General features: G+C 36.4%; 1 protein-coding gene and 1 pseudogene across 1 annotated transcript; one reads left to right on the forward strand and one right to left on the reverse strand.

Annotated features, from left to right (window-relative positions):
* The first annotated feature begins 12,665 nt into the window (after positions 1–12,665).
* LOC126766219 (uncharacterized) lies at positions 12,666–13,887 on the forward strand. Its single transcript, XM_050484111.1, has 4 exons — positions 12,666–13,159; positions 13,231–13,413; positions 13,470–13,563; positions 13,639–13,887. Exons 2-4 carry the CDS (start codon positions 13,379–13,381, stop codon positions 13,873–13,875), a joined length of 366 nt encoding a protein of 121 aa, XP_050340068.1. The 5' UTR covers positions 12,666–13,159; positions 13,231–13,378; the 3' UTR covers positions 13,876–13,887.
* A 748-nt stretch (positions 13,888–14,635) lies between these two features.
* LOC126766065 (uncharacterized) lies at positions 14,636–25,137 on the reverse strand (annotated as a pseudogene).
* Positions 25,138–27,564: the final 2,427 nt, after the last annotated feature.

Genomic DNA, 27,564 nt, shown 5'->3' on the forward strand with positions numbered 1-27,564 from the left:
AATATCACTTCATATCACAGTATCTTAATATAATACTTAAAACTATAAAAATAAACGTATATGCAAATGCCAATATTTAAGCCCCAAATTCTAATTTGTAATTAAAATCTTTCTAATCCTTATCGTTCTAACTTTAGAGCCTCTTAATGCGAATCTGCTTAAAAAATCTTATTTTAGTATAAAATATTTAGCTCATTGCAACCACTAAAACGGAAAATAGAAACTACAAATGTGAAACACACAAAATTTTATTCTTAAAATTGGGTAAAGATAAATCTTTATTTAAAAATTTTGTCACAAAATAAATTCTAATTCTAATAAATAGAGCAATAACTACCTTTGGGTCACAGTCTTCACAACACAAGAAGGGCCTAATATCTTTTAATTTAGTAAAAAGAATTTCTCCTAATCCTATTTTATGACAATTTCTGTCAAATTCCTCAACAAATTTTATTTCTAAATTATTAATAAATGCAACAAATTCTTGAGGCGGCTTCACCAAGTTACATTTATCGATCTGGTTTTGGTGTATGAAGATGAATTCATCAGAAGGAATTTCATCTCCTAAATAATGGCAGGAGGCATGTGTGCATTTTAAAAATTTTCAAATAAAGGTAGCCGCAAAAATAATTAAAAGCATTTTCCTTTAAAAAGTTAATTTCTAAACTACTATCTAAAGTAATGGATCTAACAATGGAGTGTTCGGGCCGTGGTAAACACTGGAAATCCTGCCAAGAAAGATCACTTAAAATGGAATCATTGCACACATTAAGAAGAACATTATGGCAATGTTCTGAAATAACCGTGGCTTCGGGTTCTAAAGGCAGCTCACAGTTACCTTTTGTTACGATATTTACGTAACGTAAACCCCACGACTTCCTAAATAAACTAGAGAACATGAAAGATGTAACTCTAGTACCTCCTCTACTTCTAATCTGACCAAAAAAATGCTCTAAGCTGTCCTGACATAGTCGTCTTGTCTTTAGGTAAGGAAATCCTGAGTGTAACAGCAATCGCCACAATCGTCTTGGACTATTAATATTTATTAACCACCTCTTAATAAAATTGAAATTATTTGTTGTGTTGTTTCCTAACTCATCTACGACCCGAATTGTTTTTAAAACTTTTTCTGCCTCATTTAAAAACTGATTTTGCTCTGGGGAACTTATAAAATCTTTTTTAGTGGGTACAATGGTGAAACTACTATTAAAAATATCGAATAATTTATTGAAAAAAGAAACGAAATCCGCGGTATTAATAAAGCTCATACTATTTGAGCTTAAGGCTCCCGAGCTGTAAAGAGAAAGAATACCTGAAGCGACCGTATTACTTAACACTTGAGACGCGAATTTAACTTTCATTTTTTGAAAGGTATTGGGGTAAATATGAGCTTCGGTTAATTAATGCGCACACCGATAACTCGACTTAGAGTCCTGTTTATAAAAATGGACTATATCTGACCAACATACGCGACTATTTTTATAATCGACTTTATTTTTCATATTTTGTAAGCAGTTTCGACTACATTTTAATAAATGGGGGCTATCGTAAAAAAAACATATTTCCTTACCATTAACGTTGAAAAAAGGCCGTGGCATTGAAACACCTAACAAATTGGCTAAATTTTGAAAATTGGTACCCTGGTCACAAACAAAATGGCAAGGAACTAGCCCTATATTTTGAAGTTGGGTAATGGCTTCAAGAATATATTTCTTGAGGACATCCCCTTTACATGAGCCTCTAATAAATAAATAAGTTAACGGGTGGGACCAAGGTTCCCCACCTATACCTTGCACCATTATGGCCATTGCAGTTGTGGCTATTCTAGATGTGCGATTTTCATCGCCATAATCTTCCAGACCTATCACCCTATCAAATTTCCTATCATACTGCAAATGACATTTCAGTGACATTTCATCACAAGAAACTGATATGAACTTTTGTTCGAAAGAAAATCCCTTACTCCTAATTTGTAAAGACTTTATGCTGCTTTGGGTGCAACCTGGGAAACGAGGCCAATCTGCGACAATATTATGTAACGTATTTTCTGAGGGAAAACTAAGTTGGTGCTTTAGGTAGCGGTAAGCGATTGGCGACAAAAAAATACACCCAAAGCTAAAGTTTTAAAAAAACTATCATATCGCCCACCGTGATTTTGGCGATTACTAAGGAGGAACTTTGCTGCAAACTATCTCAAGACATTCTTACATTTCCCTACATCTTTCTAATTCAGTTGCCATTTGGACCAACTGAGCTTTTAAACTCCTATTCTCCTGTTATTTTTCATCTAATTTTATTTTTAATTTTTTTAATTTATTTCTATTCTCCTGTTATTTTTCAGCTAATTTTATTTTTAAAATACTTTTCTCCTCTCTCAATTTGTTTTTTTCTATCTGTCCCTGCTGTCAGACCCCTACCTGTTTGCGCGGCTTTTTCAGAACTCTTTAGTAGTTCCTCCTAAAGAAGTGGCAGAGGCTCTAAAATATTTTCGCGGTCTTCCCTTTCTAAAAGTGGAAGCAGCTGCCTCGATGCATTTGCATTTGCATTTGAGGCAGATCCTTCCATTGGGGAAAAAAAATCTTCAAAGCCCATTTGAATAGGATTTTCAGGAAAAGAAATTGTGGCGTTAAATATTGGCTCAATAATTAAATTGATGTCCGGAACGGCTCTCGGACGCAATTTTTTTGCGTTACGCATTTCATTGGAAAGATGCCGCTCACACGCAAAAATGTGCTTAGGTGTTTTTTCATTTAAATCTTCAAAAACACCTAAACGTTTGAGCCAACATTTACGCCTGTTAAAAGAAACAAATTAAAATACAAAATGTAATATACAATTATAAAATATGTATAATAATAATAATAATAATAATAATAATAATAATAATAATAATAATAATAATAATAATAATAATAATAATAATAATAATAATAATAATAATAATAATAATAATAATAATAATAATAATAGGGCAAAAAGTGCATATTTAATGAATATTTAAATACGACTACATAACTGTGTCCATAAGAACGTGTGCATTTTAATATTTCACAGATGTCGCTTGCAGTCTGTCGCGATGTACATGTTCAGCACATCACATTTAAAAATACCCGGAATTTCAATTTCATTATCCAATCTATTTTTCTTGCACAATCGAAACACTTATTTCATGGAAAGTCAAAGTCACAAACATTTTTGCATTATTTAATGTTTTTTACTCACCGTTCGAGATCCATTCCACTGTTCGGAAAACTGAATATTCTGCCTCCCTCGCTGCAGCCAGCAACACATTTTTTCCAACTGCTGGTTGATTTCAGCATTTTGTCTGTAAAATAAAATAAAAAGTATTAAATAAATGCAAATTTATTTAATAAAAGTTAAAATATACTCACATCTTCCAATCTGCGTGCTGTTTCGCATTCGCTATTCTTCGAACTAATGGCCGACCCCAGGAGGATGGGGTTATGTGTAGAAGTTCACGCAAGTGAGGAAAGTTCTCTGATCGCCATTCACTTGGGAGTGGCCAGAAACGATTCTTTTACATATGACTCAAGCAGCTCACGACTTCCGGTCTTTGACCAAGTATCCTCTGGGTAGCCTAAGAACATCCGTTCGTAGGTGAGCTAAAGTGAGAAGGCGAAACATCCCCTGCATAGGGTTGTGCGCTGGGTTTGGGACCCGCCACGTAAAAAGCCTATCCCAATGAAAAGCGACAAACAGCCTCGGATGAGAAACCCCTCTTTTGATGACGACCATGGCAAACGAAATAAGGACTACGATTTAAGGGCATGCACCTGAAATGTCCGGTCCCTTAATTGGGAAGGTGCCGCTGCCCAGCTGGTTGATGTCCTCGTGAAAATAAAGGCTGACATCACCGCCGTCCAAGAAATGCGATGGACGGGACAAGGACAGAGACGAGTAGGTCCTTGTGACATTTATTACAGTGGCCATATAAAGGAGCGCAAGTTTGGTGTGGGATTCGTGGTGGGAGAGAGACTCCGTCGCCGAGTACTATCATTCACTCCGGTGAATGAACGTCTAGCCACAATCCGCATCAAAGCGAGGTTTTCATCATATCGCTGATCTGCGCCCACGCTCCGACGGATGAGAAGGACGATGTGACCAAAGATGCCTTTTATGAGTGCTTGGAACGCACTTATGAGAGATGCCCCCGCCACGATGTCAAAATCGTGCTTGGCGACTTTAACGCCAGGGTGGGCAAAGAAGGTATCTTTGGCACTACGGTCGGTAAATTCAGCCTCCACGAGGAAACATCCCCAAATGGGTTGAGGCTGATCGACTTCGCCGGGGCCCGAAATATGGTTATCTGTAGTACTAGATTCCAGCACAAAAAATTCATCAAGCTACCTGGCTGTCTCCGGATCGAAAAACTACCAACCAGATCGATCATGTTGTGATAGACGGAAGACACGTCTCCAGTGTTTTAGATGTGCGTGCGCTCCGAGGCCCTAACATCGACTCGGACCACTATCTTGTTGCAGCCAAGATTCGCACCCGCCTCTGTACAGCAAAAAACGCACGCCAACAAACACAAGGAAGGTTCGACGTCGAAAAGCTGCAATCACAACAGACTGCCGAACGATTTTCTACTCGGCTTGCACTCCTGCTCTCTGAGAGCACTCATCAACAACTCGGTATAAGGGAACTGTGGGACGGCATTTCAAACTCCTTACGTACAGCTGCATCCGAAACCCTTGGTTTTCGGAAAGTGCAAAAGAACAACTGGTACGACGAGGAGTGCCGCGCCGCAGCGGAGAGAAAACAGGCTGCCTACCTCACAACGTTACGATCGACCACAACACGTGCGGGATGGGATAGATACCGAGAATTGAAGAGGGAAGCGAGACGCATCTGCAGACAGAAAAAGAAAGAGGCCGAAATGCGTGAGTATGAAGAGCTTGATAAGCTGGCCGACAGGGGTAATGCTCGAAAATTCTACGAAAAAATGCGGCGGCTTACAGAAGGTTTCAAGACCGGAGCATACTCTTGTAGAACCCCCAAAGGTGATCTAGTGACCGATGCCCAGAGCATACTTAAATTATGGAGGGAACACTTCTCCAGCCTGCTGAATGGCAGAGAATGCACAACGCCAGGAGAAGGCGAACCCGATTCCCCAATCGATGACGATGGAGCAGACGTCCCATTGCCCGACCATGAAGAAGTTCGAATAGCAATTACCCGCCTGAAGAACAACAAAGCGGCGGGGGCCGATGGATTACCGGCCGAGCTATTCAAACACGGCGGCGAAGAACTGATAAGGAGCATGCATCAGCTTCTTTGTAAAATATGGTCGGACGAAAGCATGCCCAACGATTGGAATTTAAGTGTGCTATGCCCAATCCATAAAAAAGGAGACCCCACAATCTGCGCCAACTACCGTGGGATTAGCCTCCTCAACATCGCATATAAGGTTCTATCGAGCGTATTGTGTGAAAGATTAAAGCCCACCGTCAACAAACTGATTGGACCTTATCAGTGTGGCTTTAGACCTGGAAAATCAACAACCGACAAGATATTCACCATGCGCCAAATCTTGGAAAAGACCCGTGAAAGGAGAATCGACACACCCCACCTCTTCGTCGATTTCAAAGCTGCTTTCGACAGCACGAAAAGGAACTGCCTCTATGCCGCGATGTCTGAATTTGGTATCCCCGCAAAACTAATACGGCTGTGTAAACTGACGTTGAGCAACACGAAGAGCTCCGTCAGAATCGGGAAGGACCTCTCCGAGCCGTTCGATACCAAACGAGGTTTCAGACAAGGCGATTCCCTATCGTGTGACTTTTTCAACCTGCTTCTGGAGAAAATAGTTCGAGCTGCAGAACTTAGTTGAGAAGGTACCATCTTTTATAAGAGTGTACAGCTGCTAGCGTATGCTGATGATATTGATATCATCGGCCTTAACACCCGCGCCGTTAGTTCTGCTTTCTCCAGACTAGACAAGGAAGCAAAACAAATGGGTCTGGCAGTGAACGAGGGCAAGACGAAATATCTCCTGTCATCAAACAAACAGTCGTCGCACTCGCGACTTGGCACTCACGTCACTGTTGACAGTCATAACTTTGAAGTTGTAGATAATTTCGTCTATTTAGGAACCAGTATTAACACCACCAACAATGTCAGCCTGGAAATCCAACGCAGGATTGCTCTTGCCAACAGGTGCTACTTCGGACTGAGTAGGCAATTGAAAAGTAAAGTCCTCTCTCGACTAACAAAAGCCAAACTCTATAAGTCGCTCATAATTCCCGTCCTGCTATATGGTGCAGAGGCTTGGACGATGTCAACAACTGATGAGTCGACGTTGCGAGTTTTCGAGAGAAAAGTTCTGCGAAAGATTTATGGTCCTTTGCGCGTTAGCCATGGCGAATATCGCATTCGATGGAACGATGAGCTGTACGAGATATACGACGACATTGACATAGTTCAGCGAATTAAAAGACAGAGGCTACGCTGGCTAGGTCATGTTGTCCGAATGGACGAAAACACTCCAGCTCTGAAAGTATTGGACGCTGTACCCGCCGGGGGAAGCAGAGGAAGAGGAAGACCTCCACTCCGTTGGAAGGACCAAGTGGAGAAGGACCTGGCTACGCTTGGAATATCCAATTGGCGCCACGTAGCGAAAAGGAGAAACGACTGGCGCGCTGTTGTTAACTCGGCTATAATCGCGTAAGCGGTGTCTACGCCAATTAAGAAGAAGAAATGGAGACAAAAAAATGAAAAATATCTCCATTCGAAAAATAATTTGGCGGGATTTTAATCTGGTCGTCCCTCTTTTTCAATTGCGAAACGTCAAAACCTACTGAACTCGATTAGCTGTCAAAGTTCAGTAGGTTTTGACGTTTAACAATTGCTCTCTCACTTCCAGTGAGAGAGGAGTTGGACATCTCTTTATCTCTGGCAGAAACAACCTTGAGTTGGAACAATTGAAATGCACTATCACTACAACAAACAATCCTAAACAAACAACCCTGCCAACCACGGCTACCCGGTTGTGACAAATATTCCAATGCAACTACACATTTTTTCTCCATGCACTAACACCAACGCACATTTTCGGGTTATTTTTTGTTTATCTAAATGCGATGAAAAAAAGTTTCTTTCATCTCTTAATTTATTTGAATGAGTGCGAAGGAGAAAACATAATTGTCAATAGTGACAAAAGAAAATCCCAAAAAGGGTAATAAAAAAACGATTGAAAGACGCCTGTCATTCGTGATTGTACCATCGTAAAGGAGGCTCGTACAACAAGAAGGTAAGTGAATGATTTTTTTTTAAATAATTTGCAAATAATTACTTCATTTTTTTATTGCATTGGAATTAGCAGCTGCAGTAATACCATCAGAAGCAGCATATATAAATTGTTAAGTAAGTATGTGAGAAAAAGTGTGTGTTGTTTGAAATAATAATACGCAAAAGTAATTGCATATGTACATAAGTATGTATTTTATGCGTTTAAGGCGGCCTGCACAATCAAATATAATTTGTGAAAACAAATGTTTTAAATAATGAGATAATGTAATTCTTTTATTTCAGATATTATTATGATTTTCATTTAATTATTCTTTCTTTTCAGATTTTATCACTATTTTTATTTAATTAATCTTTGCTTTCAGAGTAAATTCTATTTGTATTTAATATATTTTATTCTTTCAGATAATATTAATCTTTTTTTTCATATAATATTATCATTTTATATAATTAATCTGTCTCCAATGTAATCATTATTTATTTTCAGGTATTAATAATCTTTATTTTATTTTCAGGTATTTGTCTTTTATAATATTTTTCCACTCTTTTATTTTCAGGTTTTAATAATTCTTTTCTTTAATTAATATTTTTTCAGATATTAAATATTTTTGTAAATTAAATATATTTTTATTTATATAAACTGTAATAAAGTATTTGTAAACATATAAAAAATAAAAATTTTGAAAATTAAAAAGTTTAGTTTGAAATTTTAAGAAATTTTAAAAGTAGGAATCAAAAAATGCAACCCTGCATCAGCCTTCAATTGGGGATATTAGAGCAGGACAGATATACTTTTTTATATAACACTGCTGAATGAGCGCAACAAAGATGTATGATCACATGTATACTTACGTGAGTGGGTAAAATTGTCGCTCGGCCTATGGCAAAGTACACATGATTACCCTATGGTTTACCCACATTCTTACCCACTGATTATCTGTTTATTGACTATTAGTTTGAATACCACAACAACCTTATCTTGAAACTAAGAAATTGTATCTAATACCATGTTCCACTGATCCACGCTAAATCTCTCTGTGCGACTCTGATTTTGCGCAATCTACTTGTCATCACTGCAAATCTGTTACATTATCACAGCTGATTTAGACACTACAAAGGGAAAAAATGTAAACAAATAAATGTTTTTTAAAGCAATAAATCTAATTTCCTCTAAAAATCGACTTAACAAATGAAAAAATGCATCCATTATTTCTATTATATGGAAACTATTAAAAAACGCCAGGTTTTTATTTCAAAATACTATTTGACAATCTTTTCTTTTGATAAATATTAAGCGATGTGAATTCTTGAATGACAATAACAGCTGTTTTTTGATCTTTCTAACGGCAGTGAGAACACTGTTGGGTTATGAAATGCTTAAATATAATCTAATCTTTTAAAATTTCGGTCTGAACATGGTATAAGCAAGCAATATATATGTAAACAAACCTAAGCAAATAAAATAATCTTAAAATAATAATGGGATGACCAACTCCTCTCTCACTGAAAGTGAGAGAACAATTGCTAAACGTCAAAACCACCTAAACTTTGACAGTTGACTGGATTGCTCTAAAAATAACACAAAATTGTTCTCCATTTCTTTGTAAAGAAGAGGATTTTCGTCTCTAATATATTCTAATAATTGATTGGTTTCGTAACCAAAAAATTTATCTTGCTTCCTTTGATTGAGCTCAAACTTCAATTTTTCCATTGCTCCATACAAATGAAGCACTGTTGTGTCATTTCTTTCCAGTTTTTTAACTGTTTTGTCGAAAACATTTAAAACGTGGCTGACCATATTTAAAAAAACTTTAACTTGTATATTTAAAATATCTTCTTCAAGCTTTAAAAGTTGACGAATTTGTGTTGGGTATTTATCATCCAGTTTGCGAAAGTAATTCGTTATGGGAGTCCAATTCATTAATATATGATCGACTGCAGGCAACAAAGAGAGCCATTTTGTTCCTATGTGATGCTTAATCTCATGCCATTGCCCATTCACTTCTGCCACGAATTTTTTAAGCTCCTCTCTTCTAGAGGCAGAAACAGAGAAGTGGCTATATAATTTAAGGATGATGTTTTCGACACCGCAATTTAAAAAGTTCATTCCGTATTTGACATTGTTGTGAACAATATGTGCATGGCAATTGCCTTTTATTAAATGTGGCACTATTTTCTCAATGTTTGTGAAAAGCGAATGGTTTTTTCCAAAATTAGCATTTACATTGTCGGCACTAAGCGCAATTATTTTATCAAGCGATAGATTATTACGCGTTAACAAATCTTTTACTGCTGTGAACATTCCATCTGCTGATTCATCTGGATTTTCACAAAAGTCTAAAAGCTTTTGCTGGATTCCTGCTTTTAGCTTAGTACGCAGCTCTCAAGAAACGTAAAAACTTCATATATAAAAACGCTTAAGAAACGGTCAAGAAATTTTCCTGCGATAAATTTACTTGTGCTAGTACGCAGCTCTCAAGAAATCTAGTACTAATTTTTGATACTTTTTTTCAGTAAAATGTGAATATGGCAAACCTAGTTTTGCGAAGAAACATCAAATCAACAATTGTTTCTTGAAGGAAATTCGAAGTAATCGTCAAATTCATCCTAAATTAGTTGAAATCATTATTATGAGGTATATTCCATTTTGAAATGTTGTATAAAACCTACCAATCATCAACCACATTTCTTAAATCTCAATGAAAATATTTATGTTACCACACACATACACACATACATATTACGCACAAAGTTTGTTTTCTTTGTTTATTCTCTCTAGCTCTTCTAATGTAGATCATTCACAATGCGTAACCAGCTGTCAAAATTACTTGAGAAATAATATATTTTTGTCTTGAGCAATTACTTGAGAGCTGCGTACCAACCTTTTGTATCGAAGTACTGAATAACATACTGAATTTTCGGTTTGACGCGTCTATTTGCAATGCAAAAAATTCACTTTTATCTTTTATATGTGTCAGAGCTTGTTTCAATGCATATGGGCCCAGAACATTTTCGACAATTGCTGCTTGTTTCGTTCGACCCAATTGAATGGTTTTAGCATTTCTAGATTCGGCATAAAGTAATTTATTAAGTTTGGCAATCTGCACTGTTATATGAAAGGTTGTGCTTTACTGTGTGGTAAACTAAGGTAAGCTAACTCAGCAGCCGTTGTTTGTTTAGATTCGTTTGATTCAGCAGTACTCAATCGTAGAAAATTATTTAAAATTGAAGATTGTTGCGTAATTTTTAATTTACTTGCGTGCGTGTTAGATTCACTATGCTGTTTTATCTAAAATAATGATAACTTTAAACTAAAAACTATGTATTAAACAATTTTGAATGCCACTTTTATCAATTGAAAAAGTTATTGCACAGATAGAACATTTTGCTTTAAACTGATCTTCATCTTTTTCAAGCCATGGAAATTTACTTTTCCATTCGTTTTTAAACTTTTGCAGTCTTTTTACTTTAACTTTTCTCGGTTTTTTAGGTGTTTCATATAATATGCTGCAATCACTTGAAGACATTCTTAAAATTTACCTACGTAAAATAGCTGATTGAGCTGGTGCCTAAAATGCTTTATCGATTTATCGATATGTTAGATATTCGCAAATTCAAACAACCTTTTATGCACAGCTTTATCAGCCGATTTTTGCAGTTGCGAAAAAAATAAAAAATTATGCATGAATAGGGATTCAAATTTGGTATCTGGTAAAAGTATGAATTAAATTGCTTAGAGTATAAATATAGTATTTTAGCGTACTATATTTATTGTGAACAGTATATAGTATTCAAGCGAAAAATGTAGTACAATACTATAAATATAGTACGTCTGGCAACCCTAGCTACACCTGTAGCAAAGCGGTAAAAGAGGATAAAAAATTTTGGGTCGGCTTTAGTATACCATCCCACGATTTCAGGGTTAAAAGTGGTATGGTTGGATAGTGCCATTGTATAAACCTACAAGTAACAAAAGAATCAGCTGTTTTCCAAGAATTTTTCACAGCTGAGATCACCTGATCGAAATCTGCCTTTTTTAGGCACAGGGGTGTAATTAAAAGAATTAGATCAACTTTTTTGTGAAAAAGTATTTGTAACGGCAAACATTAATGAAAACTTTCAAGAATATTTTTGAAACAAAAGTTTATTGCATATTTATTGCTCTTCCTCACCACCTCTGAGGTTGCAATGTAGTCGAGCTACCGATGTTTTTTGGGTGTTCGGTTCACCAGGAGGCCTATTTTCACCCTTTTTATGTATACAGCTTTAAATCAATCTACTTATTATAAAAAATATGACTAGACAAAAATAGATATATAAAGTCACGTACAATTCATGAATATTAATTACATTAAAAATATAACATTGACAATATGTATATGTCAAAACAATCAACTGGAAACTATTTAAACAAAAACCAAAGTAAATATAAAAAAAATCAGGTACAATTCCATCGTACGTATACGTTAACAATACAAGTCAAAACCATCAACTTGTAATTATTTAAACAAAAACTAAAATAAATATAAAAAAATCGGGTACATAGTTTTTACACAAATATTATATAAATATTTTTTTATAAAATTGGAAACATTTAATAATATATTGATACTATAATTAATATTTTGGACAAAACTGATTAAATTTAATATTTAGGTATTTAAATAATCGAAAAATATTTGAATATTTTATAAAAACATTATTAAAGTTATAAATTTTAAAATCGAACACGGCAACACACTATAGGAAATTTGAGGCTTTTTAACGTTTTAGTAGTAGAATATTTGGGGGCAACCCGTACCAAGTGACTAATTAGTAGCAGAATATTTGGTGGCAACCCGTACCAAGTGCCTAATTTGTAATAGATTTCTGCGTATGTGTTAGTGGAAAATGAAGGATTGGTTACTTGTAGGTTTATACAATGGATAGTGCTGATGCTCCAGATTAAGAATATATATAATTATTGCCGCCGCAAACTTATAGTTTTCGAGATATTTGCAATTTCTCGACTTATGGTTAGTTTTTCTTCCGTATTATTCACTTTTTATACATTTACAATTCACTACAATATTTCTACATATTTATTTTTTATTAATATTTTAGAAATTTGCTTAAAATAAGCATTTTATATTTTACATAAATATTATTACACGCACAATAACAATACGTGTTCCGTGTTGTCAAATAATAAGTTGGCACACCCCGGTGTTGGATCGGCCAGGGTTATTTTTTTGAAGCGCGGCCGAAGGCCGCCAACGCAAAAAGGAGTTTCAATCGTAAAAACCTGACACACCCAGTGTTGGTCGCCCAGGATAATTTTTTTCATGCATTTGAGTTTTTTTTATTTATTTTTATTGTTTTCAATCATTTGTGATATGGTAACACTTATTATTTGACAACACGGAACACTTATTGTTATTGTGCGTGTAGTAATATTTATGTAAAATATAAAATGCTTATTTTAAGCAAATATCTAAAATATTAATAAAGAATAAATATGTAGAAATATTGTAGTGAATTGTAAGTGTATAAAAAGTGCATAATACGGAAGAAACACTAACCATAAGTCGAGAAATTGCAAAATTAAATTTGCAAAATTTTCAACTTTAAATGCAAATATCTCGAAAACTATAAGTTTGCGGCGGCAATAATTTTACATATATTCTTAATCTGGAGCATCAGCACTATCCAACCATACCACTTTTAACCCTGAAATCGTGGGATGGTATACTAAAGTTTCCCCAAAATTTTACAGCGGGTGCAAAACGACAACTAATTAAAGCAGTGGAAGAGTGGCCCCGAATATGGGACGTAACAAACGTTATGCATTCGAATAAAAATGCTGTGGAGCAGGCCTGGGTGCACATAAGCAATTCCGTTAGCAAAACGGGTAAGTGTATATAAATTAAAGTTTTATTTTATGAATCTCTTAACTTCATTTTATTTTTTATGTTTATTTAGTTAGTGAGTGCAATCTGGATGGATTAACTTACGGGAGCTATCGCTTTCACGCCAAAGTGGCCCGCAAGCACAAAAGTGGTAGCGCTGGTGGAGAAACGCTGGAGGAGCCTTTTTTTCAGACGCGATTGATTGGGAGTTTGCTGAAGAAATGGCAACTTTGCCGAATATATCACACAAAAGAACGTAGGTCTTTTAAATATTATTTTAAAATTTCATAAATTTTTGTTGTGCTTTCGCAGAGCTTTCACAAGTCCATCGTTTGAAGATTTTGATTCATCTACCCCGATAAATAGAGCGAATGTGGAGGTGTTAAGTGTTCCGCAATATGATTATGTAAGTGTATATAATGTGAATGTAAATGGATGTATATAATGTGCATGTTTTATTTTTTGTTTGTGTATTTTGCAGAATCCAACACCCACCACAAGTAGTCGGACGTTTAGCAGAAGCCAAAATGACGAGGCATGGAATCGGTTCAACAACATTTTAAAGAAGCAAGAAGATTTGGTAGCAGCAAAGAACAACTCACCTTATGCACAAGTCTTTGCTAGTTTTGACTGGTTGTTGAATAAGCTTCCACGGTCAGTTGGTGATGATATGTATATTGAATTTTTATCTTTTTATACTCACTTACCTTCTGATTAGTTATGAAATAAATAAACACGAAATTTGGAAACATCAAACTTCTTTTTATAAAAAACATATTAGATATTTTTAGATATCGTTTAAACGGATTTCGCGGCACTTACCTCAAAGTGTGAAAATAAAAGTGCACAACGAGAGAAAAAAGGGCACGGAGGAGCGTACTATGAGTGTCTGAATTCGCGGTCGAAATCAAAACGAGGCTGGTGCCTTGTCCGTCGGTCCCTTTTGTTCTTTTTTGTGCGGTGTCCTCATGTGTGTTGAATTCGTGATGTTGGTATTGTGTGTGTGTGATGTGGAATGTGATGATGATGTGGTGTGAAATGAAGATGTGTTAAAGAATGATGATGTGGTGTAGAATGATGATGTGGTGAATGTAATGTGTGTGGTGTGGAAGTGTAATAGTGTGAGGGGGGTCTGAGACTCATTTAGCCATCCCGGCCCCCCTACGAAACTGATTAGCCTAGGAGTCGCTGCAGCTGTTGCAGCATTGCCACGACGCTGCTAAGACCCGTGGATCGCCGTGGTTGGGGTCCAGGCTGACGACGCGGAATAGACATTCCAACCCGCTGATGCACTCGTGTTACGGGTTAATGCCTTGTTACGTGGCTGCGAGGTATAGCTGGCCTATGATCGTCGCGCATCGCGGTGGCAGATTTGGCACAGACCCCTCGACTCTTGCAACCTAAGCGTCTGCGATAGGCAGTTCACACAGTGCCCGTGTGCCTGGGTAACTTGCTACCGTTGTAACGGTCGCATCCCTCTAAAAATCCCACAATGATGCAAGCGATGTGGGCGTCGACATAGGGGGCATCTTATGTGATGCCCGTCCGGGACCCGGGTTGAGCGGTCGCCGGTTGTAGGTGCGGTTGCCGGCACTGTTGCCGGTGCTGTTGCCGGTGTTGTTGCTGTTATCGGTGCTGTTGCAACGGCAGCTCGGGGCGCTGGGGTTGGCCCGGTGCGTTGCACGCTGGTAGCCGACCGAACGGTTGGCGTGGCTAACACTGGCGTATCTACGTCCATGGTAATCTATGTATAAAGGAGATTGTTAATTAGAAATCTGTTATACAATTAGATATTGGCGATCGTGCCACGATATGTGGCATGAATGGGCCGTCGTGTTGATCGACCATTTTTTGTTAGTTTTCTTTACGGTTTGTTATTTTTATGTACGGTTTGTTATTCTTATTTACGGTTTGTTATTTTCTGACGGTTGTTATTTTTTAACGGTAGGTATTGGCGTATTTCTCGTTTTCATTTGATTAGCTTATTGTGACACAGTCTCCAAGTTTAGGCGCTTGTTCAGGAGTCTTCCAGCGGTATCTTTTGTGGAGGTCCTTTATGTATTCGTCCTTCCATCGGCAGCTGAAATCATGATGGAGAATCTTAATTCGTTCTCATCGATTTAATAGGGATAGCGACTCCACGCCTGGCTCAGGAATCGCCAGGAAGGGTGCTCCCTTAAGAAAATGCCCTGGAGTTAAGGCGGTGAAATCTGAGGGGTCTTGCGATAATACGGTGAGTGGTCGTGAATTGAGAACGGCTTCAATTCGATTTAATAACGTCGTGAACTTTTCGTAATTGAATTTGTAATTTCCAGCTACCCGTTTGAAATGGGATTTGAAGCTTTTTACAGCTGATTCCCATAAACCGCCCATATGAGGAGCGCTTGGCGGTATAAATTGCCAATTGATACCTTGAGGGGCGTACTTTTGTACGATGTCGGGTGACACTTGTTTTAGGAATCCACAAATTGCTTTTCTGTGGTTCGTTGAGCTCCGATAAAGGTTTTGCCATTATCGCTCATGATTTTTGATGGGTAGCCACGTCGACCGACGAAGCGAGCAAATGCTGCGAGAAAAGCCTCCGTCGTCATATTACTACACAGCTCAAGGTGTACTGCCTTTGTCGTGAAACATACAAAGACAGCCACATAGCCCTTCATGAGAGTGGGAGACCTTAACATGGACGCCTTTACCTGGAAAGGCCCAGCAAAATCAACACCTGTTGTGGTGAAAGGCAGAACGAAATTGCAGCGTTCAGGTGGAAGTGCTGCCATAATCTGCGTTCGCATCTTCTACTTGTGCATAGTGCAAATCTTGCACGTGAAGATGCACTTCTTGATTTGCGGCTTAAGACGGGGGATATAATACTCCTGGCGTACCATCTGTTGCATGAGATGATGTTCGGCGTGTAGCATTAAGATGTGGATGTAGTGGAGGAACAGTGTGGCAAATGGTGACCTCTCTGGCATTATTATGGGATGGCGTTCATTATATGTTAGGCTCGAATTAGCAAGCCGGCCATTGGCAAGAAGCAGACATTTCGTGTCCAGAAATGGGTTGAGGACTAAGAGTGAGCTCTTTTTATCAATCGGCTTTGATTCTCTTAGTAGCGCTATAGCGCCAAGAATCAGGAGATTCTATCAACCATCGGGGGCCATTCCACCAGAGGGTATTGGTGGCAAGGTGCAGTGGCTTGCACCCTCTTGTACCTAGATCGGCAGGATTGTTAGCACTGGCTACGTGACGCCAAGTGGCTGATCCCACTAGGTCAAGTATTTGAGACGTTCGGTTAGAAATATACGTCTTCCATGCATGTGGTGGTTTTTCCAATCAGGCTAGTACAATTTCAGAATCGGACCACATATATAGTTTGCATTTAGTCATATTTAAATGCATTTGCACCATGGCTACTAGTTTTGACAGTAGTAGTGCGCCACATAACTCAAGTCGTGGGAGACTTATAGTTTTCAAAGGTACCACCTTTGCTTTTGCTACTAATAAGTAGCTCGTGGTCGTGGTGTCACTTTGCGTGCGCACATACATAGATAGTAGCGCAGTATGCTTTTTCTGAGGCATCACAAAAGCCATGTAATTCGACTTTGTGTTAGGGGGAGTAGTTTATCCATCGTGGAATTTGTATCTGAGAAATATCATTCAGATTGTTTGCGAACTGGGACCATTTTTCTAAGCGAAGAGGTTTCACTTGTTCGTCCCAGTCGGTTCCATCTAGCCATAGTTCTTGTATTAAGATTTTAGCTTAGATCATAATTGGCGAAAGCCATCCTGCGGGGTCGAAAATTTTTGCCACCGAGGATAAAATCTGTCTTTTTGTGATGGCTGATAATGCGGATATGGACTCAGTCGTGTATGAGAACTGGTCCGATATCGCATTCCATTGGATGCCTAGTGTTTTTGTTGTACTTTCCTTTTCGAATATAAGGAAATTAGGGTCCAACAAATTTTCGTTTGGAATATTTTTTATTATATTTGGGTGATTTGCAGTAATCTTTTTTAATGGAAACCCTGCGGATTTGAGAGCTTTTATTACCTGTGATAAGGCCTCGTGTGCTTGTGGAAGAGTGTGACTTTCAGACAGAATATTGTCTACATACGTTTGAGTTTTCAACACTTCAGTTGCCAGAGGAAATTCTGACTTTGTGTTGTCTGCCAGTTCGTGGAGTGTTCGAATGGCTAGATATGGTGCACAGTTAACGCCAAATGTAACTGTTTTTAGTTTGAAGTCGCGTAAAGGACTGGTGGGGGATCATATGTATTACGCTTTTGGTTTTTTACACAATCCTGCTTGTTTTTGTTGATCAAAAATCAAGGGGTATTGCGGGAAATATGTATGCCAATGAGGACTTTTAATATATCTTGTACGCAATCCTGCTTGGTTTTGTTAGCCAAAACCCAAGGGGTATTGCGGAATATATGCCAATGTGGACTTTGAAGATTGAGCGTATTTACATATGTGACAATACACATATGTAAAAATATTTAAGTATGTTAAAAAATATTTTATGTTATATTTTAGTTGTACCCGATGTACATTTTTCAACGGATTTTATATATGTATTTTTTATATATTTTTTGTGTCCGAAATTCTTATAGGGTATACCTATAAGCAGATCTTTTGTGATTGTCTTATGTGCTAATGAGAGCTCGTTTAGAGATCACTGCACTTTGTACATACATATACATATCGTCGGCTTAACGTGCAAAGGTGCTAAGTGCCATTTTTGAATTATTAAAAAACTGAATAAAAATTGAAGTTCAAAATTTTTTTTTATTTTTCTAACGCAGTTTTGTCAACTGTGATATTTCATTTAAGTACAAAAAAAATATAATAAAAAATTTAATGAGCGCCTTTATATAGGCCTTTTTTGGACTTAGCACATTTTCTGGAGTTAGTTGCACTTGGATGGACTTAGCACATTTTCGAAAAAGAAATATTGCAGTTTTTTTTGCAAATGGCGTATTTTATTATCACAAAAAACTATTATACAGTCTTACTTACTTAAATGGAAAATCTTTGTTTAAGCCTTAAACTTTAAGGTATCACAAAAAGTTAATATATCAGTTCAGTCTTAATTCATTGCTGTTTGGAAATTATAAATTAAGCAAAACAAAAAAATATAAATAATATAATCCGTTGGCACAACACTTCTGTCCACTCTTTGTTGTAAATAGCTCCATGGCTCGGGAAAACGCAATTTATAAAATATTTCCCTTTCCGGTGTGTATTTATTCGCACGAATATCGGTGACTTTTGATTCACCCTTTCCGCGACCAGGACGAATTGTTTTTAAAAATTGTATGCCCTTGAAACATTTGAAAAAAGTATGATCCAAATACTCTACCATATAAGGTGTAGGTTTCTTTCGAGCATTCTGACATATTTGAATATACTCTGCTGGTACATTAACAATTCGGTGTTTAATAACACGCTCGATAACTGAATGTACGCTGTCAGCTTCCATTTGGGTGTGCCCCGTGTCTAGTATTTTTTGCTCAATTATTACGCCATGTTTAATAGATGTATTGTTACTCAGAGAAACATTCCTATTCTGGTACGTACATCCATCACTATAAAGAATAATTTTCGTAGCAGCTGCATTCTCGGTAAGATTTGGAATTATTTTATTCTCGATGAAGTACACCCAAATGCTAGCAAATTCTTCGGCAGATAATCGACCTTCTACTTCGTTCCATATGAAGCAATAAGCATCATGATTTATCAAATTGTAAAACACCAAATTGTGGACTTGCAACTACGTGCGGTAATAAAGGCTGCTTACTTGGGATTTTGGTGCCATTAAGACCGCTTGTAGATCAATAGTAAACACGAAGGTTTCTTCGATTTTGTCTTTTTGTTTCTCTTCCCTAGCTTCATGTTTTTTTGCCTGGTGAAGATTGTAGACGTCATCCAAAATATCTTCCACAGTATGTCGCGCACAGATTTCACACTAATCTTTTTTAGGGAAGAATAGACCAACGCCGCAAAGGCGTTATAAAATGCTTAAATAGAGAGTGGGGGTTTTCCATGTGCATTACACCAATCCTCTACGTAAAATTCGAAGAGTTGTTTCTTTGACGACCATTCTGGCAAAAGATATTTTTTTTGAGTTGTTGCACGGCAGTAATGTAATTCCATGGTTGGCAGAGAATTGAAAAACGAATTTAGAGATTCACGTGCAATGCTATAATTTTGTTGTGGTGCGTTCTGTTTCTTGAAATCGTAGGCTGCTTAACCCAATTTAGCACCGTACGTCTGCCAATGCTAAGAGTGTTCAAGAAGAATTTTCTGCAAACTTTAACACTTTTTTGCTCGACTCTTACATGGTATTGAAATGTTCGACTCCTTCTGCTCTTGTGTTTATCTTTGCGATTTCGCATTCTTGCAGGAGTTGTTACTTTAATCAATGTATGTATTTACATAAGTCTGTTTCTCTTTCCAGTCCATTGGCCAGAATTGTCTAAACAATGCTTGTCTTTGGTCTTCGGTAATTTTTGCACAGTAGAGAGCAGCAGAACTAGTGGCTTTTTCACAGCTACATCGCTCTCCAATGACTTCTGCATTTCTAACTCTTAGATGATACCACAGGCCATTCTCTTTCTTTTTCCCCAGATAAAGTTTCCCATTTTCTCTCTGTTTTTTTATTTTTTGCTGCGAACCAAGCTGGATTAACCATTTTTCCTCTTCTTTTGCGCGTTTGTGACTTAGAAGGAAGGTCAAATGATTCATCCGAATCGCTATTAAAGCCATAAGGCACCAGTCCTAAAACTCCATCATCTGCGTCATTGCCATAATCGCTGCAATGCTCGTTACTGCTTTTATCACTATCCATTGAATTGAAATTCATCCTAAAAGAAAAAAATAAATAGTTTTTATTGAAATTATTTGAATAACTACTTTAGCACTTTATAATTATAACTATTTCACTTACGTAAATCTTAAGCTTGTTCGTCGCGCTTATATACTTTTTTTCTAACCAAATTTTCTAGTCGTTCGGGAGCACGATTGCCGCTTCGTCAACTCCAAGTATCACAAAAGAACATCTAAGCGAAGTGTCGAATAACACAGCAGCTATGCCGTGTTACCCAGCAAAAAAGACAAAGCACACTTTAGGTAGCAACCACATTGTCATGTGGACTTAGCTCGCGCGATTTGACAGTTGCGGACTTAGCACTTTTGCACACCACTGCCCAAAATAGCTTTAAAATAAAGTAAACCAAATTTTTTTTTTGTAGCTGATGTGTTTTATATTTTTCTATCGAATCTCTTCAAAATATCAATTTTGACCATAAGTGGACTTAGCACCTTTGCACGTTAAGCCGACGATATGTATATGTATGTACGTATAACGTTTTTATATGCAATCCTGCTTGTTTTTGTCGGCCAAAGAACAAGGGGTATTGCGGGATGTATGCCAATGTGGACTTTGAAGCGATATTTATATATCGTAAGTGTGGTGAATTTATATGTATATTAAACCGCGTAATTTTTGTTGATTTTGCTTTAGCAGTAGTTTTCTCGCTTCTATGAAATAACATAGACCTATCGTGTGCTGTATGCACGTAAGTATGTATATATGAACGTATATATGAATATGCGTATTCGCAATATTCCTAACGTGAGATCCAAAGAAAGCGTATATATGTTTGTATATACATATATATATTTTTTTTTTTAAATATATATGTATGTAATAAATATGTACGTGTATATAAGTAAATGCAATTTAAAATAGAATATATGTATGTTTGTATTTGGTTCTTTATCTATTTTTCGCTTTAGGGTGTACCTTTTTGTTTTTTTATAAATCTGCCTTCGCTTACGGTTTAAGCAATCCCACTCATACTTTAAGAAGCAGAAGGGGTAATGCGGAAAATAGTGCAAGTAATCGGATTTTTATTGTATTTGTATTTCCTTTTTTTTCGGAATATCGGTTTTCTTCTTATTCCGTTTTCTCCGTTAAGATGTAGGAGAAATGAGAATATCGATATTTTTTGTTTTTACGTTTTGGTAAAGTTCTGATACCCATTTTTTGGAACTGTATAAACGTGGTTTACCAATACAAACATACATATAATATAAGGTGTAAAGAAATGGAAACGATACACTTACATTGACTCGCATCAAGGGTCTTTTGCTCCTCTTTTCTTTTCTTTTCTTTTCTTTTCTTTTCTTTTCTTTTCTTTTCTTTTCTTTTCTTTTCTTTTCTTTTCTTTTCTTTTCTTTTCTTTTCTTTTCTTTTCTTTTCTTTTCTTTCCCTGTTCCTCTGTGCCAGTTTCCTTTGTTGGTGTTGTGATCGCTTTCCAGCCCTCCAAGCGTGTTGATATTTTGTTGTTTAACTTGTTTTGTTGTTTTAATTTCGCGCCCGTTTTCCGTTTATCCGCTTTAGTTGTGTGTTCTTATTTTTTTTCCATCGCGCCCGTTTGTTGGTTGCACTTTTTATTATTATTAATTTTTTCTTTGTTTGGTTTTGTGGTCACTGCACTGCACTTATTGCACTTATTATGTCTATGTATATTTTATAATTTTAAGCACTTTATGCTTTTTTGGTTTGTGTTGTTGGACACTTCACTCCACTGTATGTATGTATTTATGTTTGGTGGTATTGTTCACAGCTTTGTCACCTGATGTCTTTTTTTTTTTTTGGTATTTTTGCACTTTTGTGTATTTGTATTAATACTTGAGCAATATTATTTTTTCCTCTGATCTTCTTTTTTTTTACAATTTTTTTTTCCTTGTCACTTCACTTTTAGCTTTTTTTTTTCTTTTTTCCACTTTTTAACTCTGTTTTTCTTTTTACCACTCGTTTAATTTTATATTTAATATATGTATATTTATTAATTTATATTACAATTTTTTTTATTTTATTTTTTTTTATTTCTTTCACAATGTGTTCACTTTTAATTTTTATCACTTTGACCACTGGTGCCGTCCGGTACGGCTTCGAAGGACCATAGATAATTATAGATATCGTTTAAACGGATTTCGCGGCACTTACCTCACAGTGTGAAAATAAAGGTGCACAACGAGAGAAAAAAAGGGCACGGAGGAGCGTCCGATGAGTGTCTGAGTTCGCGGTCGAAATCAAAAAGAGGCTGGTGCCTTGTCCGTCGGTTCCTTTTGTTCTTTTTTGCGCGGTGTCCTCATGTGTGTTGAATTCGTGATGTTGGTATTGTGTGTGTGTGATGTGAAATGTGATGACGATGTGGTGTGAAATGAAGATGTGGTATAGAATGATGATGTGGTGAATGTAATGTGTGTGGTGTGGAAGCGTAATAATGTGAGGGGGGTCTGAGACTCATTTAGCCACATATATACATGGTTTACATAAAATAAATAGCAATTATTGTTTTTATAAATAAACATAAATATTGAAAAGTTCAAAGAAATGTTGCATTATTTTGCCATGGAACAGATCCAGATGTAAAATTTACATAATATTTTAAGACATTTCGTACATATTTTCCATAATCTGATGCTCTTCCCCGGTAGGTACCTAAATCACTTAAAAGGCCTTCTTGTTGTTGTATAGTTTCCCATCCTCTTGATTCCCAGAATCCGTCGATGCCCTCGAATCCAGAGAAGATAGGGTGATTATAAGCTTGTCCATATTTATTGATGAGGAAGTTATGTAGCAGGCAGCATGCTGATACAATCGATCGTGCCCGATCCGGATGACAAAATAATACTTTTATAAGGCAAAGCCATTTTGCACTCAAAATTCCAAACGCGTTTTCAATACACCGTCTTGCTCTACTTAAACGGTAATTGTGAATTTGTTCCTCTTTGGAAAAGTTTTTGCTGCTGTAAGGCTTTATAATACGTTTACACAGTGGAAAAGCGTCGTCTCCTACAATGAAGTATGGTACTTTTTTGCCATCAATAAAGCCGTCGGCCGGAAATTGGCAGCTGTCATTAAGTATGCTGATACCAAATTTCGAATTCTTCATAATATTGGAGTCTCCTTCGCTTCCGTAAGCACCAACATCCACGTATGTGAATTTATAATTGGCATCACATGTGGCCATCAACACAATAGAATGGAATCCCTATAATAAAAGCATATTAATAAAGATTATTAACTTCCGCACGAGGGTATTATAATCTACATATATGTTACTTACTTTGTAATTATAAAATATGCTTCCAGATTTTGGTGGGGCTTTGATAGCTATGTGTTTGCCATCGATAGCCCCGACGCAGTTCGGAAAAGTCCATTGTGTTCGAAAGCAATTCATTTCATTTCATTTTTCAATGCGCTACATATTCCCTTACACACATCGGACACGATTCCACCAAAGTGCTGCTTGCTAATACGATAGCAGGTGGCAATATAGCGTTGTTAATCTCCAAAAGCCAGGTACCTGAAAAAAAAGAAAAATCATAGCTGTTAAATACTATTTGTGCTAATATAGTACCTTTTTTTATAACATACTCTAGACAATTGCTAACTTAGCTTTAGTAGGAATGAAATCGTTCGGTCTAATATTCCGCTTTGGAAGCAGATGTGGTTCCAGTATTTCCCAAAGCGCATCAAATACACTTGGTGGCATATGAAAATTTTCGATGAAACGAGTTGGATCATTCCGTAAGTTTTTGAAGTCGGTGAAAAACCTCCCCTTCTCATTCCTTGCCTTTAGATAAAGGCTCTTCCAATGACAGGGTCTCCTGCGTCTTATTTTGTTATTTCCAGACTCTATGATGGTCATGAATGTGCCACAGTTCAACAACATCATATGATTTAACCTAAAATATAAGAAATACAACAACAACTGGCCAAAGAATTTAAGCGAAATATATGTCAGTTGATATTCAAGTATCAACAGAATGTAGCTCGGTCAGAGCAGTTGCACAATTTTATGCGTTAATAAAACCTAATTTTGATGTTTTATTCTATAGGTCAACATAATGCAATTCGAAATCACATCTATTTCATCTACTACCTCTGCTAGTCCTTTGTACCTTTTTATATACTTTTATTGAATAAAACTGAACTAAAAATAATAATTATAATTATAAAAATTTTTACATGCATAAAAATTTTTACATCTATATATGACATACGTATATAGAAATGAATTGAATTCAAACTTGTTTTATTTAAATTTGAGAAAGTTTATAAAAATGGAACATGAAAATATTTTGTATTTGCAAAATAACTTAAATTATAGAATTACATATTTATGAAGGAGGAAAGTACTACAAATACGAATTATGCAATATCGTCCTATTATTTGCCATTCAACCTCTCCATGCGGAGTCATGAAATACTCCATAAAACTTTCACGGATATTTATCGCCCTGTCTGCTGGCCTACCTAAAATACTGCTTGGCCGAACTGATGGACGCATTTCTTTTTCTCCTAACTCCATTCGCCAATTACCTGGATCAGTAATGCCATTTGTATCTTTCTCTACATCAGATAATCGTATATATATAGACTTGCGTCTTAACAAATAATTATGCAATATGCAAATCGCGAGGACAATAACTATAGCATGTTCGGGAGTAACGTTAATGGGTCTTCTAAGGATTCGATAACGTGATGCACATATGTCGAACATATTTTTCACAACATTTCTGGCTCTGCATAGCCTATAATTAAATATTTTGTACGACATAACTTGATTGCGGAAGTTAAATGGTTTCATCAAGTACGTTTTTAAGGGAAAAGCGTCGTCAGCTACAATGAAAAATGGCATTTCATCACGTTCATGTGGAAGTGGTTTCTGCGGCGGAAAATTTAACTTGTTTTCTGCAAGATTCTCTCTGCAATTGAAAGAGCACATCTGAATATGTTAAAATAGTTATATAATAATATATAATATGTTAAAAGATATTTTAATTACTAACATTTAATGTTATTATTTTGTAATAGTTTTACCTTGCGAAAACGCCTCCATCAGATTCACGGCCATAAGCTCCAACAGCTACAAACAAAAATTTGTAGTCCGCATCAACCATAGCCATCAGAACAATGTTATTATATTTCCTATAATTGAAATATTCTGAATCGCAGTTCGCAGGCGCCTGAATCGCTATGTGCTTTCCATCCAATGCCCCACAGCAGTTAGGATAATGCCATCGCTGGTAAAAACGTTCCGATACTTTTTCCCATTTCCATTGAGTGTTGGGAACCTTATTAGAATCCTCAATATATTTTTTCACTAACAAACGAACAGATATGAATACTCACTTTTTAAAACTCTTTCTTCAAAGCTTCAAAAATTGCACCACATGTGTTATGCACTATATGGCAGATGGTAGTTTTTCCCAATAGAAAAACACTCATCAAACTCGAGAAGTTATCACAATGACTGAGATCGCTTCACGGAATCGTGTGTTTCATTTGTAAATATATGGAGTAAGACGCACCACTAAAAAATCGAAATCTTCCAGAGTCATCCTCAGGAAGTTCTTTAACCACTTTGGGTCCTGAGAAACCAGTTTGGATTGAAGTATGGCGTAAAATCCACTGCTGCAACGATTCCTTAATCCTGGTCTAATCCACCACTGCTTTGGTTTCCTTTGCTGAGTCCTTTTCTTTTTCCAAGCTTTTAATGACGTTATAAGATACAACGATGCAGTTACTACTGCATTTTTTCTATTTTTATTAATTTTTACACTTTCACTCACTTATTTAAAACTAATTATATTTTCAATTTAACAGCTGTCAAAATTGCCTGTTCACAATTGACATAAATGAAAACAGGTGGTCAATTATCTGACACCAAAAATTGACGACAGCTTTTGAAAGGCCCTGCAATATCGACATTCGGTCAGTCTGGATGTTGTAATGAAAACGCATTTGACACCAAAAGCGTAGCTGTTCGTTTATGCAGTTTTTGATGTCAATTATTTTGACCTAATGAAAACCAGGCATAAGTTGTATGGTCGTCTGCTGAGCTACGACGATAGAGTGGATATTCATCATTTCCAGTTTGCGATTCCGAAAGAAAAGCAAGTGGATAGTGTTTCGTGCATTTATTGTTAGACATACAAACCGACTGTTGTTTGAAAAGTCGTGCTGTGACAACGTGACGATCGCTTGCTGATTGACCCCGATCCATAATTCCACACGTATGTCATCGCATCCTGGGAATACTCGTTCATGTCGTTGATGGCAAAAAGAACACCGACCGATATTAGCGGCACCTCTCCGCGGCTTCATAACAAATTTCAATCTGTAATTGATCACTTCGTTTGAAACACACATTAAGTTTTCGCTGAATAATTTTCAAATTTTTTTTTTTTTTAATAGCCGGAGTAAAAGAGAAAGCGACCGAAATTGAACGATTCAAATAATTTACAATCAAAATATTGAAAAACAAAAGAAAAAAGAATTGTATGAAAAAAGTAAATTTTTGGAAATTTCCAATTTTTCGACTTTTTCTTATGAAAAGTTTTTTTTTTTATTTCTGAACCTTTCCAGATCCACACAACTTCTGAAAATTTCATGAATATTGGTTTTGCCGTTCTCGAGCCTTAGCGTTACTAACAAACAAACATTCATTTTTACTCACATATGTATGTATGTATATACAAAATAAAACGTTTGTATGGGGAAAAGAAAAGGACTGTTATTAGGCGTTTTCCGGCAACTTTCGTAATTTTTTTTTTACATGAGAAACTTCTCCTAATAATTACAAATACAACAAAAAAAGAATTAATGAAATCGGTCCAGCCATTCACGCGTGATGCCGTGACAACGGAAAACGGGTTTAATTTTTACATACATATATATTTCGACCACATATTTCTTTGTTTTTGCATTTTCGATAAATTATATAAAACACTAAAATAAACACTTTGAAAATGCATATCATTATCATCATTAATTAATCTACACAAACATTTATTTTATCAAAATATGTTGTTAATTATAGTGGTTTATTTGTGGCATCCCGCCATTTCTTATATCAGCTGTTCGAAATTCCCTGACTTCTATCGCTTCCGACCCAATCAGGGAACGCGTTTGAGAAAAATATGAGAGCCAATACGAGAGTTTCGTATCATTTTATGATAACAAATGCAGATTTGAAAACGACAAGGGCAATAGATTCGACAGTTACAGCAGAGAACGTATATCATAGAGAAGGTTCACGATTAGGGATATTTCACTTTTGATATATTTACTGTTTTGGATGAGCGTGTTTCACCACACCACAGAAAAATTATTAGCATGTTTCACCACATTTAGCATCTGGGGGCACGAAAATATCAGAATTGAGCATTTTCAGTGTTAAATGAGAAAAATTATGCCATATATAAATTGATCAGAATCTCTTTTCTTGCTCTTTCGCTGGTCAGCTGGCAGCGGACCCTGATCTTTTTTCTGAGCAGGCAACAAAACACAATCAGGGTCCCGTCAACCAGCAGTTAGTGAAAATG

Source organism: Bactrocera neohumeralis, unplaced genomic scaffold, assembly GCF_024586455.1.
Source record: "Bactrocera neohumeralis isolate Rockhampton unplaced genomic scaffold, APGP_CSIRO_Bneo_wtdbg2-racon-allhic-juicebox.fasta_v2 cluster11, whole genome shotgun sequence".
Taxonomy (NCBI): domain Eukaryota; kingdom Metazoa; phylum Arthropoda; class Insecta; order Diptera; family Tephritidae; genus Bactrocera; species Bactrocera neohumeralis.

Coding starts and splice junctions, on each gene's coding strand:
- LOC126766219 (XM_050484111.1), top strand. CDS start 13,379: ATGGCAACTTTGCCGAATATATCACACAAAAGAAC. Junction 13,414..13,469: donor AATATATCACACAAAAGAAC/GTAGGTCTTTTA, acceptor GTGCTTTCGCAG/AGCTTTCACAAGTCCATCGT. Junction 13,564..13,638: donor GTGTTCCGCAATATGATTAT/GTAAGTGTATAT, acceptor TGTATTTTGCAG/AATCCAACACCCACCACAAG.